The sequence below is a fragment of the Rhinolophus sinicus genome, chromosome 15 (genome assembly GCF_057876585.1).
Source record: "Rhinolophus sinicus isolate RSI-liver-muscle chromosome 15, RSI-T2T, whole genome shotgun sequence".
In the NCBI taxonomy this organism is placed as follows: domain Eukaryota; kingdom Metazoa; phylum Chordata; class Mammalia; order Chiroptera; family Rhinolophidae; genus Rhinolophus; species Rhinolophus sinicus.
In genome coordinates, this window is record NC_142515.1 from 90,232,581 (window position 1) to 90,253,083 (window position 20,503).

General features: G+C 40.4%; 1 protein-coding gene across 4 annotated transcripts in view; it reads left to right on the top strand.

Annotated features, from left to right (window-relative positions):
* The window catches only part of XPO7 (exportin 7), a 77,472-nt gene that overhangs the window by 49,639 nt on the left and 7,330 nt on the right, over positions 1–20,503 (top strand). For all 4 annotated transcript variants that reach the window (XM_074338272.2, XM_074338273.2, XM_019744657.3 and 1 more), the window contains exons 7-21: positions 1,191–1,356; positions 1,929–2,002; positions 3,630–3,749; positions 5,040–5,186; positions 5,964–6,136; positions 8,321–8,514; positions 9,004–9,109; positions 11,048–11,183; positions 11,694–11,767; positions 12,923–13,003; positions 13,945–14,008; positions 14,420–14,528; positions 15,476–15,582; positions 17,884–17,972; positions 18,707–18,814. In XM_074338272.2, coding sequence (XP_074194373.1) covers positions 1,191–1,356; positions 1,929–2,002; positions 3,630–3,749; positions 5,040–5,186; positions 5,964–6,136; positions 8,321–8,514; positions 9,004–9,109; positions 11,048–11,183; positions 11,694–11,767; positions 12,923–13,003; positions 13,945–14,008; positions 14,420–14,528; positions 15,476–15,582; positions 17,884–17,972; positions 18,707–18,814 — 1,748 coding nt within the window. The remainder of the gene's footprint in view (positions 1–1,190; positions 1,357–1,928; positions 2,003–3,629; positions 3,750–5,039; positions 5,187–5,963; positions 6,137–8,320; positions 8,515–9,003; positions 9,110–11,047; positions 11,184–11,693; positions 11,768–12,922; positions 13,004–13,944; positions 14,009–14,419; positions 14,529–15,475; positions 15,583–17,883; positions 17,973–18,706; positions 18,815–20,503) is intronic.

Consider the following 20,503-nt stretch of genomic DNA (forward strand, 5'->3'; position numbering starts at 1 on the left):
GTAGTGCTCTGAAAGCAGGCTCAGACGGCACTGTTAGCACACTAAAACTAGGCTGGCTCCCCTGCCCCCTGCTGAGCTAAAAGCAGCAAATAAACAAGCAACATCTGTAAGGAAAAGCAGAATTTGAATTTTTAACATCCATTTGGAATTCGTAACCTGAAGCGATAGACAGTATCACATAAGGAAATTACCTGTTTTAAAATAGAAAAGTTGGTATTTCAATTCATTTATTGATAGAGTTGAACTAGAAAGAAATGTTAACCTTCGCTGTCTACACATTTATAATGATGCCGGGCTGCTTTGTCCCTATAGAAAGCTAAATGTGATTAGCCTCTGGCTCTTTGTTCATTTGGGGTATTTGAGGGTTTTTTTGTTCTTGTTCTCATTTTCCAGTATGTCCGGGTTTAGTTTTAGAAACAAGTTTGCATTCGTTCTGTCGTTCTGTTTAATAATGCCCATCTTTTTCCTCAATTACCTAGTTTTATCTCAGAATTCCCAGACAGTCCTCAGGTTGGGCAAGCTGCCTGGAAAAAGCTGTTTTACCCCCTGGAGGGGAAAAGCTTTTGAGAAAACTAAGGATTGAATCGTCTCACTGATACTATCAAAAACCAGCGAGTCACTGAGGTCACAGCTGGTATGAACTTTGAACGTGAAAGTCCCAGTAGCTCTGGGCCAGTATTGAGCTGTAGGCAGGTAAACTGCCATTGAATAAATAAAAGTCAGTGATGATTTTGTTTTAATTTTGGTTTGCAAGATTTTTGTTGATGCTGGTGATGTTAAAAAGAGGAAGGAAAGTGGCACAGGATATAGAACTTACTAGAACTCCCTCCCAGAATTTAATCCTAACCCTGTCTCAAAATACCTAGGATCTCACATGCAGTGAAATAACCACACATATTGCTGCAGGATTCCCTGTGGCCACTGTGTCTACATGTAAAGAACAAGTGTTAAAAAGGGGGATTTCTTTAAGTACCAACTTCATGTTTTGTGGGAAACATCTTGTAATAGTAAATAAGGAGCTAGGATTTTCATAGTGAAATTAAGGCAGTGTCTTATAGCGGGCAAAATGTCACTTTGCTGTGTTGAAATACAGCCCTCCTTTTCTGGCTCAACAGCCTGCTTTTGAGTTGGTAGCAAGCTTGGAAGAGAGGAGTGATTGTTTGGGGCTCATTATGTGGCAATTTTTACAGGCTTCAGGAAAGAATCTAAACTTGAATGATGAAAGTCAGCACGGTTTGCTCATGCAACTGCTCAAACTCACTCATAACTGCCTAAACTTTGATTTCATCGGCACTTCTACTGATGAGTCCTCAGATGATCTGTGCACAGTACAGATTCCCACCAGCTGGAGATCAGGTAACAGAAACACAGCACCTGAAACAGGCAGCTGCTCTCCCCTCCGTCCTGTCTGTAGGGTGATGATCTAAAGGTCCCCTGGCATCCCTTGCTTGCAGTAAGAAGACATTTAGAATTGCAGCATCTGTCTTTATGAAGTGAGGGAGAGGTTCTTGGAGGATCTTATAGATTCCCCAGCCTGGGAGAACTCTTAATTACCGACCCAGCTGACTTTGACCTTACATTAACCACCTAGAGACTCCTGTCATCTTCCTCATTTGCGGTAATGTCTAGCTTTAAAAACAAACCCAAACAGAAGAACATGTGCTCATGTTTGTTATTGCGTTCTAAGGGTAAAAATTCTTGCTAAGAACAGAGCCCTGATTGTCTTACGTTCTCTGAGAAGCAGAAGAATGAATCTGTTTCTTAGAGGAGCTTAAAAAAAAAACACACCTATTATCACTTTCAAAGGAAATAAGCATTCTGTAAGATAAGAAAGCAGAAAGATAAGCTCCCTAACCTATAGTGCCAGCAGTCTGCCCGTAGCAGGCTGCAGACATACTCAATAAAGTGCTCTTTGGTCTTTCTTTCAGCATTCTTAGATTCTTCAACTCTGCAGCTGTTTTTTGACCTGTATCATTCCATCCCTCCTTCATTTTCACCTCTGGTGAGTCCGTTTCTAAAGCAAACCTATTTCTGGAAAGTGGCACTGGTAAAATGAGTCTTATGTTCATTTTGTTGTACAAAATCATAGAAGTAAAGCATAGAAATACTAGGGTCAGTTATCTAGCCTTTTGAGATTAGGATTATAGCTTTAAAGTTCCCATAATAAAGTCTTAACTTAATTCTTTTCAAATGATTCCTGTCTAATGACAAATTGCTGCAGATGTCGAGCTCTTTTGGTATCATCTTGACTTTGTACTGTACTATACCTCAGATTGCCACAGGCTAGAGTGGGGGATTCACCTTACATTGTCTAGCCGAAGATTGTCCTGACTGTGAAAAGTTTTGACAATCCTTCAGGTATATGTTATGTAAGTGATACATGGACGCTGTAATGGGAAGGCAAATTTGCATACTTATTCCTAAATAACATTTGAAAGCTCTTGAAAATCATTCAAGAGCATTTCTCCTTTAAAGCAATAATTAACCTCAAATCTCAAAATTCACTCAGATCGTGAAAGACATTGGTCTGGTATTTCACATTGTTGGTGTAAAATATACTGTTGTACAAAATATACAAAGAAAAAACAGTAAACTAGTGGATGTTTTGCATAGTGTTTCTGCAGTGGACTATTTTCCTGGTCATTGTAGTACTTTTCCAAATTAATGTAGACCTTCACTTTAGAAGAAACAGGAATTCAGTATTGTTTGTATCAAGTTTACTGTAGGAAAAGGTAATGTGCTCAAGAAGGGTAATTAATAAAAAGACTATTTATAAAGGTATGGACAGAATTCAGGGACTCCAACAAGAGGTGGTGGCTACATCCCTTGGACTAGCAATTGTGGGAGCTTCTAGGGGCGAGGAAGGGAGCCCTGGAGAGAGCTGAAGCTGTGGCCCAGGGGAGGGCTGTACAACAGAGCTAGAGAGACTGCCAGCCATGGCCCAGCCAGGGGTGGCACCTCTTTCCTCCTGCCTTGATCTGCTGCTGGTACTTTCCAATGGATGAAGCCAACTAGAAGCAAGAGGGCAAGGGAGCTTGGCTGTTGTTGGTCAGCAAAAATCAGCCTCCCAGGGAACAGAGCAGGGTGGAGAAGGGTAGAAAATAGATCTGGTGGGACAGAGAATATAAATATCTAGCACAGTGCGGAAAGGGTAAAATGTTTTCAGCATAAAAGCTGGTTTTTTCATGGCACAGATCTGACTTGGTTATTTCATTGTAGCACTACATAGCAAAATCTGATTAGCCAAAAAGCCTTAATAAAACAGAAAAAAAAACACTAAATCTAAAGCTTAAACTATGAATTGCTTGGTATTTTCAAGCCTTAAATATGTATCTTAACAAGAATCAAAGAAGCCATTGGGGTGGTCAAATCAATTTCCCAAGTGTGAATTTAACTAGTTGTTAGGATTACCTTGGATTTTGTGCTGTTTTTCTTTTAATAAAGCTGTTTCAGATAGCCTACGTTATGCCCTCCTTGACCTTTCTGTATCACTGAAATGGTAGCGGGGGTTGAAAGAACAGAAGTAATGGCTTCTATAAAGAACAATATTATAGGAGGGGAAAGGACCATGAAAACAGCTGTACAGACTTTTTTAAAATCAGTTGTGTTGGGTTGTGCCCTGTTTTTAGGTATTATCCTGCTTAGTACAGATCGCCTCAGTTAGAAGATCCCTGTTCAACAATGCAGAGAGGGCCAAATTTCTCTCTCATCTTGTCGATGGTGTTAAACGAATACTGGAAAATCCACAGGTAAGATTTCAGGATTTGTTTTTATTTGGATATATGTGTGCGTGTGTGTATATGTATATTTATGACATATATGATTTTGTGTGTCTGTACGCATGTGCACCTGTGTGAGTCAGAAGAAAATCCATCTAGGGGCCACATTTAACAGAAAGCCCAGGAAACAGCTCAGTCTGTCATTCTTCAAAAGATTTAAGTGACTATATTTGTAGAAAATGCTTGAGAACATTTGCCCAAAAGAGGAGCTTGTCTCTTCTCACTTCAGGAATTCAGGAGCTGTGGGAAGGATCACTTCGTACGAGAAAATAAAGATAGAGTCATAGTCGTTTTTCCCTAAGAAGTTAGGACTTTAAAGTGACTTTTATTTTTGTTGCCATTTTTTTGAATGTAGATTATTGACCTAAGTATATATGGCTGCTTATAGGTGGGAAGGGAGAGATTTCTCATTCAGATACTTGTTCTGAAAGTCAATTGCCCTTTTTGTCTTCTTCAGTCTCAAAGAGTCACTTCACTACACTAGGAAATAAAGTCAGTTCGTTTTTAAGTTCACTTCACTACACTAGGAAAGAAAGTCAGTTCGTTTTAAAATATACTCAGTTCAGTCCCTTTTTAAAAATACATTTATTCATTCAACACATTTTATAAAACATCTACCATGTGCCAAGGATACGGTGGTGAAAAAACAAAGTCTGCTCTCCTGTGCTAATAGAGGAAGACATAGATAAGGAAACAAATGTACTGGCATAATATGCAGACAAATCCAGTTTGATATAAGTATATGCTAAAATATATGAACATAATATAGGAAGAGAAATTTATAACAATGATGATATAATATAAATACATAAAACAGTCACGTAACTTTGCCACTGTAGTTTACTTGTGGCTAATGATAAATTTGACAGATGTGGAAATGAAAATTTCATTATCTTTTCTTTAACTGGTGGCAAGCAAATAGACTGGTCATGTCTTAGATGATGCCCCTTTTCTGCCATTAATCAGCTTTACTATCTTAGAAATATATTGTGATCCTCTGGGCTTCCATTTCAGACTCTTTGAATTGAGGCTAATAATCCCCATTTCACAGGATGATTATTATGAACAGATGAGATAACAGATGTGACCATCCTTTTTAAAACACTGTTTTTAAACATTATACAAATGTGTCATTCTGAATGATGACCTGCATCTTGGAAGTTAAAATAGATGTCCCCCTCCCTTTGCGCCATCCCAAATGTCATTCGGAAGTATAATGAATCACATTTTACCTTTTATTTTCCTCCTGTGCTGTCCCAGAGTTTATCAGACCCAAACAATTACCATGAGTTTTGCAGACTACTGGCCCGACTGAAGAGTAACTATCAACTGGGAGAATTAGTAAAGGTGGAAAATTACCCTGAGGTCATCCGATTGATAGCTAACTTCACAGTGACCAGCCTACAGGTTTGTCTTTGATTTCGTGGCTCTTTCTTCCTAAACATTGGACCGTCTTGTCTTGCTCACTGATTTTAACCTTATAAGAATATTCTTTTTTTTTTTTTTCTTAGCAAAGGTGAATATAAATACATATAGGGTGACTCTGCAGAATAGTTTCTATTGTAGCCTCCTCATGTGTAATACAGAAGTGCAAGGACTATTGTGAGAGGAACATATGGGAATTGCAAGGATAGTATTTAGATTCAAGATAGACAGAATCCCCTCAGAATCACCCCCCTAAAGAACAAGATTGAAGCAGGGAGCTAGACAGAAGAGTAAAGAGAGGGTTAGTAACCTCTCTTTCTTACTCATATAATATGGGCTGTGGTTCTCAAATTTTATGGCTTGCATCAAAATCCTCTGGGGAGCTTGATGAAAATGACGGGTGCTTGGGTCTTACCCCCATAAATTCTGGTTCACTGAGGAGCAGGGTGGAGCCCTGGCGTCTGTTTCTAATTGTTCTCTAGGTGATTCTAACGCATGCTAATGTTTGAGAACCACTTACACAAGGTTTTCCTTGTGGTGAGTTTACTCATCCAGCATAGAACAGCTCTTCTCATTAGATGCTTAATCTCTGAAATACTAATAAACACTTTAGACTAGTTGCCACACAGAGAACAAAGCCCATAAAAGTTTATCATCTTTTTTTAAGTCTTTATCCTTTGTGTCAAGTGGCATGAGACTAGTTAGTATATTGTGTACAAAAATGAGAAATATGTCTCCTGCTCTTTTGGTTTTCCTTAGCACTGGGAATTTGCCCCAAATAGTGTGCACTATCTCCTGAGCCTATGGCAGCGGCTGGCAGCCTCTGTGCCATACGTGAAAGCCACAGAACCCCATATGCTGGAAACTTATACTCCTGAAGTCACCAAAGCCTACATCACATCCCGTTTGGAATCTGTGCACATCATACTGAGGTAAGGACACGGGCAGCCTCCCTCATTTGCCCACCAGTAGCTGGTGTCAGACTTGCCAGAGATGGGACACCCAGTTGCTGTCCTTGATGGGAGTCGTGTTGGAGCTAATACTGTGAAGGATCAGCTTTTCGTGTCAGCAGAATAGCATCAAGTCTGAAAGGATCGTCGTTCTCTTTAACATCCTATCCGTGTCCCCCTCTTGTCGCTATCGACAGCAGTATCTTTGAGTACAACGTCTATCACTATAATGTTTGTCCTTCCCACTGATTTTCTTGAAACAAGAGAGAAACATTTATAGGCCCGAGATGATAAGAATTATAATGTGTAAGTTTGTGGTGCTTAATTGGAAATCCTAAAGTAGTAAGTAGATAAATAAGATTACAAAATCCAGACCTTACTAGAAGATATGAGTTCTAGGCAGCTGATCGCTGATTGCATTGTATTAATGCCTGGTTTCTGTCTACCTGACTATTAACTGGACCAGAATCCTATAGATAAAGAAATGTCAGACCCTTTCAAAAATGACCTACGTAAAGTGAATTTATTTTTTGTTTAGGGACCTTTCTTATTTGTGGGGGTTTTTTTGTTTGTTTTTTTATTTTTTTGGCTTAAACAGGAGACATTTATTTTCTCACAGTTTTGGAAGCTGAAAGTCCAAGATGCCAACAGGGTTGGTTTCTGGGGGGGCTTTTCTCCATGACTTGAAAATGGCTACCTTCTCGCTGTGTCCTCACAGGGCCTTTTGTGTGCATGTGCGCACGGGGAGCTACATCTCTGTTGTTTCTTCTCCTTAGAAGGACACTAGTCCTATTGGATTAGGGCCCCACTCTTAAAACTTTACTTAACTGTTGTATTTTTTTAAATTGAGGTATAATTGACATATTAGTCTCAGATATACAACATAGTGATTCAATATTTGTATATATTGCAAGAGAATCACCACAGTAAGTCTGGTTAACCTCCATCACCATGCATAGTTACAATTTTTTTTTCTTTTGATGAGAACTTTTAAGATACTCTTGTATATTTTTTCACTGGCTATTTTTTCAGGGGAATTTACTTGGACCCTGGAGGTCAGGGTTTTTTTAAAGTTGGAATTTTAATTTGCTCCAAGTCAAGTACATTTAATTGTCGTAAGAGCTATAGTCTGTGACTTGACTCATTTGAAAACCTGAGTATTTGTGCGGCCCACTGGAAGGCTTGTTTTATTAGCTGCATAGTTTCTGTTCCTATGGATTCAGCTGGTTTCAGTGAGACCATGTTGGGAGTGGTTACCTGTGTGGACTCTGAGCCCAGATGGCCAGTTAATAACCATGTACTCTTCAGCAGAGTTATTATAGTGATTAAATTACTATGTCCTGGCCCAGCATGTAGACCATGGTAAACACCTAACTATGAACTCTGGTTGTATTGGTGGTGGTGGTGCTGCTGGATTGTCATACTATGATGTGACACTAGAGAGCTTGTAATAGGACACGATTTTAAATCCAGGAACCAGTAGATAGGACAAGACCTGGTCTAGACCCACAGCGCCTCATCTGCAATTTGGAAATCCAAGATGTGAAAACTAAATTTTCTCATAAATTTGGCACCAAAACTCATTTGGTGGCAAAACTTGACATGTGCTGGTATGAGACTATTTATAGTCTTTTTAAAAACTTCTTAGTATGACTATTTATAATATTTATACATTTTGCTATAGGAATATTGTATTTGACATACCACAGAGCCCATTGAGTGTTCATATTACATGGCAGAAGCATCGTGTTGCCTCCCTAAAACCTGAAGATTTATGAATTCCAAAACACGGGCCTCGTCTGAGGGACAGGATACTTGTCGTCCCAGAGTTTACTGTAGTTGAGAACAAGCAAGTAGCTAAGAGCCCAGAGCTCTTAGGGGTGAGAAACATAGGAATGAGGGAATCAAGGCAGACAGACTGGAAATTCAGATTGAAAGATTGACACCAAAAAGCAGAATATTCCTAAGGGACACTGATGCCAGGGTGAAGACATCTATCTGCCTTCCAACTTTTGGGCTATTCCTTCCTTGGTTTCAAGTAGTATTGTGATGTGGGCCTCTACTCTTGGAAACAGTGGCTAAATGAAGAAGAAAGAGAGCTGCTGCGATGGTGGGATCAATAGGTATATTTTAAGAGAGCTGCCTTCTTTCTTCCCTTGGGAGTAGAGATGGACTGGAAGATCCTCTGGAAGATACAGGCCTGGTCCAGCAGCAGTTGGACCAGCTGTCTACAATTGGGCGTTGTGAATACGAGAAGACGTGCGCGCTCCTCGTGCAGCTGTTTGACCAGTCGGCCCAGTCCTATCAGGAGCTGCTGCAGAGTGCCAGCGCAAGCCCAATGGATATTGCCGTGCAGGAGGGTGAGTGCACAGTGAACTGGGCCTGTAGGGCGCTGCTGTCAGTACCCTTCCTACCTTCCCCCAAGAAGGATTCTTCCATTATCAACTACCTCCATGCACACAAAAGAATATTTGTTAAATGCCACAAGGAACTAGGAAAGAGGAACTGCAGTGGTGTGTTCAAGAAAGTACTGTACTCTAAAAATAATGACCTCGTCTGATAGGGGAACGTTGGTTATCCAATGAATTTCCCCCTTGGCATCACCCTTACCGGAGCAGAGTAGTAGTGACCGTGTTTCCCTGAAAATATGACCTGATTGTCTGGCTAGGTCTTATTTTAGGGGAAACACAGTATACTCCGTAAGAAAAGCAAGACTTTATGGCTTCTTCTCCATGGCATTGTTAAGATTAAGGAAGCTCGTAGTAAGAAACGAACCTGACAGTGAGGGATTTCTTCATGAAATTATCACTGGAGGTGGCACTACTGCGTCTTCTTCCTGTCTGTTGCAGGAAGGCTGACATGGCTGGTTTACATCATTGGTGCAGTGATTGGTGGCCGGGTGTCTTTTGCCAGCACTGATGAGCAAGACGCTATGGATGGCGAGCTTGTCTGTCGGTAAGTGCTCCTCCCACAGGGGCTTCCGTTTCGCTGCTGCGACCTTCTGGGTTCTGAGACCATAGGAGCCGGACATGCTTTTGTGGTTAGAGAAGATAATCTCATGAAGCTGATTGCCCATGAACATGAAGGACCGTTAAAGGTCCACCTTCAAAACCTCTTAAAAGTACAGCAAGAACTCTGCCTACAGTCCTTACTAAAACAACATTTGTAGTAACTCATCAAGGAATTGATGGATACAGAATTGGGAAAACCAGAGTGGGTAGTAGTTTTTAGTTCTGTTTCAGGACAGTGCCTCAGAGTGAATGAAATCTGGACTGCTTTTGCCATATCAGAATAAGTCTAATAGGAAACTATGGTTCTTTGAATATCCCTAAGATAGAATTACAGAGTTTCAACAACTTTGTCTTTGTGATTCTTTCTCATCTTACTAAAATCCTATAAATGCACATTTAGTCATTTCTAAAAATTTACCAAACATAGAAATAAAAAGGTAGGATTTTTTAATACCCTGTGGCAGATTTTCTCAAACCTTTTCTTTTCGTCAGGCCTGTTTCCCTTCTTAAAAAGTGTTGAGATCCTCAAAGAGCCTGTTTAATATGAGACACATCTGTCAATGTTTATTGTATATTAGAAAATAAAACAGAAATTTTAAAAATATGTATTCATTTTAAAATAACAGTAAACCCCATTACATGTCAACATAAATAATATTTTTTAATAACTATGTTTCAAAAAAAAACTAATGAGAAAAGTGGCTTAGTTCTCATGTCTGGCGTAGTAGAAGTCAGCTGGATTCTCATACTCGCGTCTGCATTCAGTCTGTTGTGAGAATATCATACATCTTGCAGCCTGTGGAAAACCCCACTGCACCCTCATGTGAGAATGCGAGTGAAAGGGCAAAAAGCATTGTAGTATTTTTATGAAAATGGTTTTGTGGCCTTTCAGACAACTGCTGCCCTGAAGGGTTCTAAACTTTCAGGTGCTCTCCTTGGAGATAAACACATTTTAACATGATGCCTTAGGATTTATTGGTCCCCAGACATTTCAATCCATAGTCTTTATTCTTGTTCTGAAAACCCCTCTGACCTTAGGTGCCTTAATCCTGACAAAAGTCTCCACGACATGTCACACTGGCATTTTTTGAAGAGTCGAGCAAAGATGTACTAAGGATGACATCTAATACCGCTTTGATTCTGCAGCCTGGTGTGATACTGTGTGTGTCACAGTATAAATGAGTTTAGACAGTCTCGTATACCGGTTCTCAGCTAAAGTGTTGGAGCACAATGACCAAGTCTGATTCACTCATGATATGTCACAATAGTGTGTTACCTGTTCTCACAATATGAGAATGTCAAATGACTCACTTGTAATAACATTATTCTTATTCATTTAACATTCACTCACTTGCATTCCAGTGTTCCTTATTTTGGGGGGACAGGTGCCGGGAAAAGGGATGAAGTCACTGATGATCCCTGGAAGTGTTGCCCTGTGAGCATCAGCCTTCACGTGTCTCCATTCCTTTCGTGGCTCTGTGAGAAAAAAGATTGAGAATCACGAGTTTAGTCCAGTCTCCCTCGTTGTATAGATAAGGAACTGAGAAAATAAATTGCTTTACTCAAGGTCTCACAGAAGTTTCAAGGGCGACCGTTACCGTAGTGCCAGTGTTTTTCACCATTTTTAAACCTATTACAAGCTCTGCCTCAATCGACAGTCTCCATGGACTGGAAGTTTTAAACATCTAACTAGTCATTCATATTCATTCCTCAGCTGTGGTTCCTGTGGGACAGAAATGGAGAATTTTGTTCCCTCCACAGAGCTTAGAACCTGCAGGGGATTCCTTTCAGATAGGAGGGGAAGAAGAGGAGGCATGTGTGACTATTTCTAGAGTGCCCAGGATATCCTGCTGTTGAGAGAATCATTGCTCTTCTCCCCTAGGGTGCTCCAGCTGATGAACCTAACCGATTCTCGCTTGGCTCAGGCAGGCAACGAGAAGCTAGAACTGGCCATGCTGAGCTTTTTTGAACAGTTTCGTAAGATCTACATTGGGGACCAGGTGCAAAAATCCTCTAAGGTAACAGACTCTCAGTTTGTTTCATTGGTTCTCCCTTCTGCTTGTGGAATTGCTGAATGAGGGAAACGGCTGGTAACAGTCCACAAACAATCTCCAGATTTTAAGTATCAGGATGGTCCAAATGTATCGTCTTAGTCTATAGAATTTTGGGAGACTGTTCAAAGAATTGAGTCCATTTCTCTAGTGCGCCATATACTTAAATGGCTGGTCAAAACATCTTTTGTTGTCCCCAAAATTGGCAATTCGCAGTCTCTATACATGAATTGATGTTCAGAACAGCAGAAGGTTTTGACAGTCTTTTTGTAAATTCAGGGTAAAGGGGACTGGTAAAATCGCTCAGCATCTACCCAGTGTTTGGTAATACTTAGAAATTAGCTCATCCCTTCCCGGCATTATTGTCCATTTTCTTCTCACATCTCACCCCCTGCATGAGGACAAAAACAATACCGGGATTTAATTTTTCTAATCCATATTTTCCGGTTACTTTTTCTTCCCTTAACACAACACCAGCTGTACCGCCGACTCTCAGAAGTTCTGGGCTTGAATGATGAGACCATGGTCCTAAGCGTCTTCATAGGAAAAATGTAAGTGACTTGGCTTGCCATCAGCAAGTGTCCCTTGCAATCCTGTTGCAACTGTAACATGTGATCTTGGCATTGTGCTGCCAGTGCCTTGGTATTCCAGCATTGATCGTTTGCGTCAGAAAATTGTGCATCTGAGTGTGTGACAAGCTGTGCTTAGAGATATGGCCCGGCCCCAGAGCATTCCAGGCTTGTACAGGCAAGGATTTAATTTTGTTCATGTGGAATCTCATCCATAGCCTCTGGAATCACAGGTGAAACCCTGTCAATGGCATTAGCAAAATGGCCCTCCCTCCCCAGTGATGGGTGCTCAGCCTGTCGCCCGGTCACCCTGCTGCCAGGGGTGCCCAGAGTGGGCATTCACTCTCTGGTGCTGATTTTCACTAGACATGCCCCCAAGGAGGAGAGCCCCACTCTAAAACCGGGCTTATTCCTCTCAAGAAGCATCACACTCTTTGAGAGTCTTGAATCTCCAAAAATCTAGTGCTGTTGTTTGACCTGTCTTCAAAGTTGGAGCTCCTAATTGGCCCTTTTTTGTTGTTGTGGTTTTTGTGTTTTTTTTTAAGTTGTGCCCCTTTGTGTACATTGCCCCCTTTTTAGGAGCTCGATTTATCGAAGCACACACTAGGAGCCAAATTACCCAGGGCTGTGTGCAAAGTGACATTTTGTCTCCTTCCAACCACCCGAATCCTAAACACTCTTAACCATGAGCTGGTTCATAATTTAAGATGAAAAAAGCAAAGGGGGTCTAAAGGACTCTGCCAGCCGAGAACCCAGAAGCAAGGGCTACTAGAATTCTGCAGCTGACAGTGGATGTGCAGGTGCAGAATTGCATACGTCTGCATGTTATCACTGCCGCAGAAATCTCTTACCCTTGCTGCAGAAATCAGCCCTGGAGTGCCCCAGAATTCCAAGGGCCTGGGTATGGGCCAGTGTAGCTTTGGAACCAAGTAGTGAAGATTATCTGAAGGATAATTTTTCTAGTCAACCAAATGTAAGTACGGAGATTTTATACCCATTTTTTGTGGTTGTGATGTCTGTGAATTGGTGATGCAGATGTGTGGTGATTCTTGATGGATGATTTTCTTCTCCCAACCCTCAAGGAAACCAGGCAAATCAAAAGTGTCTCTTGCTTTTTTTTTCTTTTTTGTCCTCCAGCATCACCAACCTGAAGTACTGGGGCCGCTGTGAACCAATCACCTCCAAGACGCTACAGCTTCTTAATGACCTCTCCATTGGATATCCTTTTCTAAGTCAGCTTCTGTGTACAACAGGCACTGTGGTGTGCCACCTCTTAGAAATCTTGGCCGCCTGTTGTTTCTACTTTACTTTATCTTCGTATGTACTTAAGTGTCTTCCCTTCTCCTAGGATCCAAAGGTAATGACCACACAGGATTCAGGAATAACTCCAGACCCCCAAAAATGAGCCAAGGCACAAGCTAAGCGTTTCCTACATATTTATCCCTAGCTATCTCTAAGATCCAGAAATACCCAACAGACCTGTCTGATCTGCACACACTCTTTATGGCCAAGATTTTATCATCCTCAGTGGTGGCAAAGTCCGTCTTGATTGTCTAGCAGCCTATGGGTAGAAGCAACGTGATTACAAGCTTTGCAATAAAAGTAGTGCCTGTACTTCCTCTTGACTTGGACTAGGTCGTCTGTAAAGTTTGAATTGCTCTAAGACAGCCTTTCGCAACCAGAGGTCTGCAAGAGAAGTAAACCCTAAAAATATTATGTGAGTGACTTTTTTCTCAATTCTCCCAAAGATTGTACGTAGGTAGTGTCATTCTAAGTGCATAGCAGAGAATGTTAATTCACCATACACAATGGATGCCTTAGGCAAGGCTTTAGGGCTTATTCTTTCTTAGAAGTCCTGCTGAGAAAAGCTACTCTAGGATATTCATGACTGGGAGGAAACTGTGGGGCTTTCTCTTTTCTTACAGATAGGAGTTTGGTATGGGTATTCTCTCATTGATCAGTTAATACTGCTTAGAAGAGGACACATTTCTTTTTCCCTTTTGTCAGTATTATACTCAAGTGGTTAGAAAAATAAGATTATCTGTGGATAGAATTCATACTAAAGAAAGAAACCGTACGTTATCCTAGAAAGTTTCCTTCTGCATTAAAAATTCTTGGTTTGCATCATGTTTTCCTTGACCTTCTTCCTTTGTCTTTACGTACAGTAGTGTAAGGAAACTAGTGAAGCTTAGTGCGGTACAGTTCATGCTGAACAATCACACGGTGAGTGATGTTAGCCCCTTTCCTGCCTTTACCCTCCAGCCACCCACACACACACTTTCTCAACATATAAAGGAGATGGTTCAATTGAGGTCCCTGGTGTTGCTATAGCCAAAGACTGTTCCCTGACTCCCATCACACTGCCAGATTACATTTACTGTCATCAGAGCTGCTCTTTGGGATCCAGCTGATCTGAGTTATGGTGAAGTTGCCTACCATTATTCATACTAAGATCAACTAGTTGTAGGTAACAATAACAATTATAAAAAAAAAATTTTTAATACCCCTCAGACCCTTAAGGAATGATGATGTAGCCATTTGCTTGAAGAGCTCAGTAATCCTAAAATTACTGGCTTGCATTCTGCCTCTAACCCATGTTTTCATCGTTTTAACTTGTTTTCTTTTTTTCAATAGAGCGAGCACTTTTCATTTTTGGGTATTAACAATCAGTCCAACCTGACAGACATGCGGTGTCGAACTACCTTCTACACAGCACTTGGGCGTCTCCTCATGGTGGATTTAGGTACTGCAGTAAATCCTAGAGGCTCACGAAGTAATCTGGCATTGTTCTAAACTTGTACCTGAGGATAGAAAACTAGATGGGGGGAGGGGGAGGTCTTTTCTGTTGTTTCAGCAGTAGCAAAGCTATCTGAAATAACAGTCTGATTTCACCAAGAACAGATCACGCTATCGTGGTCCCTGTAACTGGAAGAGAATAACAATATGGGCCTGAAGTTTTCAGCTGATGTGCAGTGGTCTTAAAATTCTACTCATATTTCTCGTCTGTAAGATAAGGGAAGTGGGAATTGAGATTCCTAAATGCATCTTGTTGGCCAGATAACCCCTCCACCCCACCTGAAAGGTGCAACCCACCTGAGATTGTCAACAAAACTTTATTTCCCAGTTTGGTAGCACATATGAACCCAGAGGGCATAAGCACCGGTCTAGCTCTAGTTGTTACATTAGCAGTTTGGAGCCAAGTAATAACTGAAGCAGAATGGCATTATCATAGTTCTGAGCTATTTAAATTCTACTAAAATGACATTATAAAAACCTTCTAGGTTTATGAAAGATAACTGAAAAAAAGTGTGAATAAAGCCTCCACATGCACCTGATTCAAGTTTGAGTCTCATCTAGTTCACATCCACCAGACTCAGTCCTTTCTCAGCTGCCTATAGTTCTCACTTAAGGAAAAATAAATACATAACATAGTACCTTATACACGTATGAACCTCTGATGTTCTAGCTCAGGATTGAAAATCATCCCTGGACTAGATGATTTCTGCAACTTTCTAGTTTAAGAAATCTTTTCTGTATATACATTTTATTCTGAAATTACTACTAATACCTGTTGCGATAATAAAGGGCCCCTTGAATTACCTTTGGGCCTGCTCATCTTTCTGATTTTCCATACACACACAGCTTTGAATTTTGTATGTTGAGGTCATACCCTGCTTCTTTTCCTTACAGGAGAGGATGAAGATCAGTATGAGCAGTTCATGCTGCCACTCACAGCAGCATTTGAGGCTGTGGCCCAGATGTTTAGCACGAATAGTTTCAATGAGCAAGAGGCGAAGGTGAGTCCTTCACCCCCTGACTGATCAGCTTTGCTCGAGGGCAGCCCCTGGCAGAGACTAGATTCGCAGTACAGAACGTGGTGCTTACTCATACATTTTCCACTGATGTAGCTTTTTGTTTAATCTCTTGGACTCCCGGAATTTTGAAATAGAAGAGCCAGTGTAGATTTATAAACTTTTTATGTTAAAATGTGTTCTTAAGCAGCCCTTAGGATTTTTTTAAGTTTTCAAATGTATTAGCATAAAGTTATTTTGTTTTTGCATTGCCTTTTTCATCTCTGTTGTATCTTTCGCTTAGATTTTTAATACTCCTTTTTAGTGCTTCCTCTCGTTTTCTAGATCAGTCTTGCTAGAGATTTCTTAGTTTTATTAGTCTTTGCAAAAATAAAAATAAATTTCTTTTGCTTTGTTTTAGCTCTATTTTATCTGTGTTTGCTGTTTCATTCATCTCTACTCTTAATCTTTATTTTCACATATTTTCCTTGGGGTTATTCTGTTCTAACTTCTTTTCAGCCCTTCTTCTTCACTAATGTAATCATTTAAAACTATAAATGTCCTAGATATATTATTCCAGAAGTTATTTTTCAAATTGTGGTAAAAAAACACATAACATAAAATTTACTCTTAACCATAATTAAGTGTGCAGTTCAGTAGCATTAAGTATATTCATTGTTGTGAAACAGGTCTCCAGAATCCTTAAATTTTGATATGTAACATTTTTATTACCATTCAGTTCTTTGTATTTTCTAATTTCCATTAAGATTTCTTCTTTGACACATGAATCATTTAGAAGGGTTTGCAAATTTCCATATATATGGAATTTTAAAGTTACCTTTAGTTATTGATTTCAGGCTCTCAGAATTGTCATTTTTAGATTTTTGCTTTCCTCATCTTTTTGCTTCATGCACACTTGCTCTCCTTAGCTATAAGATCTCAGTACCAAAACTAGAAGGCACGATGCTATTAACATTTGTAGGACATTTTTGCAGTGTTAATAATGACACAGACTGAAAAAAAATAATGACACAGACTGCATTTTAGAGCCACCAAATAGCCAGGGGCATTGCCCCACAAAATGCCAGTTTCGACCTGACAGTCTAAAATTTTTTTTTAATCTTTAGAAAGCCTCTAAGTTTTCTGTCTCCAAGTCAGCAGCGAAGTCAGAGAGCGATACCACTTCATCCACCTCTCTCTCCTCTTTATGTCAGTGTTTTGGAGTCTGAGGTGATTACCATTCAAAGCTAAGTTAGTGTGGAACTTACCAGTAATGTAGGCTCGACTGACAACTAATATTAAGGATAATTGAGGGATGTCAGTGAATATCAGCCCTTTTCCTTATCACATTAGTTCCATACAAAGCAAGTAAAATTAATGAAAAGAACCACCATGGCCACGAACTACAGCCATTACCATATCTTTGTCGCGCCTCATGTAACAAGTCTTTTAGACTGACCATGTCTTAGACTTGAAAACTGAGCTTACGGTATCAGTTTAGGAACAGAACTATTCACTTAAAGCAGGCTATTAACAGAAGTACAGTCATTTTTGACAAGCAAGTCAGTATCCCAAATGTGCTACGTCCTTTAGCCAACTGATTACTATGAGCTTTTAAGAGCAGTCTTATTACTGTTCAAGGTCCGCAAGTAAAAGTTCTGTTGAGAAAGAGAGCATTAGATTTGGAGTCCTAATCCTGGCCCTCTTGCTACCTGGCAGCATGGCTGCGGGCAAGCTATTGGACCTCTCTAGGCCTCAGTCTTTTTCTGTAAGAGTACAGTGTAGTCCTTGACGGCTCTGCATTTGACATGTCGGTGTTATTTGCAGGCAGCCTGTAGACTCCTTTGTCTTCCTCCTGGCAGAGTCTGCATTGGAGGTGGAATGGTGCTGCTGCTGGTACCCTCGTGTCATTAGATTTGGTCCCAGGATATATGTCTCTTCTACTTCTTGTCCTATGGACCGTTTTTCCCTTTTTTTTTTCTTTTTCTTTTTTCTACCTCTTTCTGAATAAGCTTTTTTGCTTTTCCACTTTTCACATACGATTTATTACATTAATGTCTTAAAACTTAACTGTCTCTATTTTTGCTGTGATAGGCCAGGAAACATCCCTTTTTCTTAGTATAACAAGGTTCCAAAACTAATTGTTGAAGTGAAAAGATTTTTGTATGGAAGAGATCAAGTCCAAATATTCGGGAAAGAGTATTTGAATGATGGGAGGAAGAATTTGGTTATAGATAGGTGAAGTCCCCGTCAAGTGGCTATAGGTTTGCTTTTTCTTCTATTTTAACGTATTTTTGCCTTCCACAGCGAACTCTAGTTGGCCTAGTAAGAGACCTGAGAGGGATAGCTTTCGCCTTCAATGCCAAGACCAGCTTCATGATGCTATTTGAATGGATGTATCCTAACATATCATAGCAAGGCTTAACTAAAGTGTGAATGGGTGGTGGCATCATCGGGAAACGAGGGGGTTGCCAGGGGTGTGGGGATGTGGGGGGGCTTCAGAGAAGGTGAAGAGTTACCCAGAAGGCCCCCCGTATGTCTTGTAAGCTGCCATTCCATAGTGGTCTAATGCATAATGCTGCCTGCCCTCGTCACTGAGACAGAAATAAATGAGGTGGTGTCCCAGCTTCTCCTCTGGGTCCCAGATACAAATGCCTGTGGAACTATACCACTGTGGAACAGTTGGCACATGGGAAAGAAAGACATCTCAATCTACTAAAACAAGACAGCTATACTAGGAATTAGAAAGTCTAATATTACTGACTTCATAACCTTGAACAAATTTCAAATCTGAGCGCCTCTGTTTCTCCAATAGTTATATAACAGAAATAGCTGATTCCCTGTCATGTCACAGAAATGGTAAGGGATAAAAGTATGAAATACATTGCGCTCTTCAGAAGAAAGGCATTATGTAAATTGAAAGTGTATTAGTAGATGCCTATCACAAGTTAAAGGATGGATATACATTCACTTTAGCACCTTCTGGTTAGAAAGACTCCAAGATTAGCAAGCAAAAGATAGGAAATGAGAAAACTATAATTTGATAGTCTGTGCTTGGCCAGTGCTGAGAATTATTTTAAATTCTGTACCTTTCTGGATTCAGAATTCTTCCTTAGCTTTTTATTTGCAGATATCCATCCTACATGCCAATTCTCCAGCGGGCGATTGAGCTGTGGTACCATGATCCAGCCTGTACCACACCTGTGCTCAAGCTGATGGCTGAATTAGTTCATAATAGGTAAGCAGGAAGAAGATTTTCAAAGGGCAGAAATGCCCCTTTATCTGAGACAGCCCTAAGAGAATTTGCTTTATGTAGTGTTTTGGGCAGATTGTGGAAGATAGTAAGGTTCACTGCTATCAAAATTTGAAAACCTCTAAAAGTTTATATATGTTTTTGTTTGAAAGAAGGGTGTCCCAACCACACAAAGCCGTATCTGCTTGCAGGAAATTAGTCACTTTGAAAAGAGTCTCAAGGTATACATTCTTGTAAGAAGTGAATTTGGCAACCAAGATTCTGATTTCCCTGCCCATATACATAAAAGTTAACATTTGGTAATAATGATGCCATGTTCATCACATTTCATAGAGACGATTGAGAGTGATACAGGACACATTAGAATACCCTTTCTTAAGAAGGGTATTTGTTAGGCAAATTGCAGCAGAATCGGTAAGGATTTACTTAAAATGAGAATGATTTCCAAAACACCAAATTTTAGATTTGCCCAACAATTCAAGGAAGAAGAAAAAGAAAAATCTAGCACCTTAACTTCACTAGAATTTTAGGTCTGTGTATCTATCTGCCTCTCGAGACACTGCTGAGAGAATAATTTTTCAAACTACCTTCGGGAAGGAGGGGGTAATATTCAAAGAGGCTATAGCCTACAGTCAAGAGTTAATTCATTTATAAAATACATATTTGAGAGCATCTACTCTTTGCCAGGCTGTTTCTTAGCTATTGTGCCAGATAAAACCTCTGCCCTCTTAGATGTAACATTCTGGGGGGATGACAGACAGTAAAACAAGTATGGACAATCATCTCAGACGATGGTAAGGACTATGAAAAAATTCAGGTTATAAAACGGACACTGAAGGAGAAGAGGGTCAGCGAAGGCCTCTCAGAGATGGTGGTATTTAAGCTGAGATCTGAAAGATGAGAAGGATGCTGGTGGCCCTACAAAGAAAAGGGAAAAGAGCATTCTCAACAGAGAAAACAACTGCAAAACTCGTGATAGGGGATGAGCTTGCTTGCTGGGACTTGAGACAGAAAAATGCCACTGGCGGGAACATGGTGAACGGGGCAGGCCATGGTGGGTGGGGTCAAGCATGTGGGCAGGGGCCAGACCACAAGCGACCTGGTACAGCAATGGCACAGCTGAGTATGTATGCCCGTTCCAGTGGGACACTGCTGGAGCATTTTAAGCAAGGGGTTAAAGTGATCTCATTTACATTATTTAATTTAAATAATTCTAGCTACCACATGAAGAAGGGCACTGCAGGCAAGAGTGGAAGCAGAAGGACTATAGGGCAAGTGGATGGATTCAGGGCATATTGTAGAGCTAGAGCTTGATGGAGTCAGCATGGGGAGGGAAGAAAAGAATTAAGAAGGACGCCTGAGTGTGAGTCCTTACAACTAAAGTCAGTGAAGCTCATTAAAAGGTAGAGCAAACCAAAGAAGAGTTGCTCTGGTCTAGGGAACAGTCAGAATTCAAAACTCAGGTTGTTTAAACTGTTTTCCTTCCCTGCCTGACTTGGGTTGTAGCATTCTCAGTCCCTTTGCATCTCCTCTTCTTATAAAGTGGTAACTGCTTACACCCTTCCCTTAGTTGCCACTGAAGCTATAAAGGTAAATGTAGATTAATGTCTAAAGGCTGTGATTTGGTACTACCAAGAAGTGATGGTGGTAGAAGGTCTGCTTTCATCAAATAAA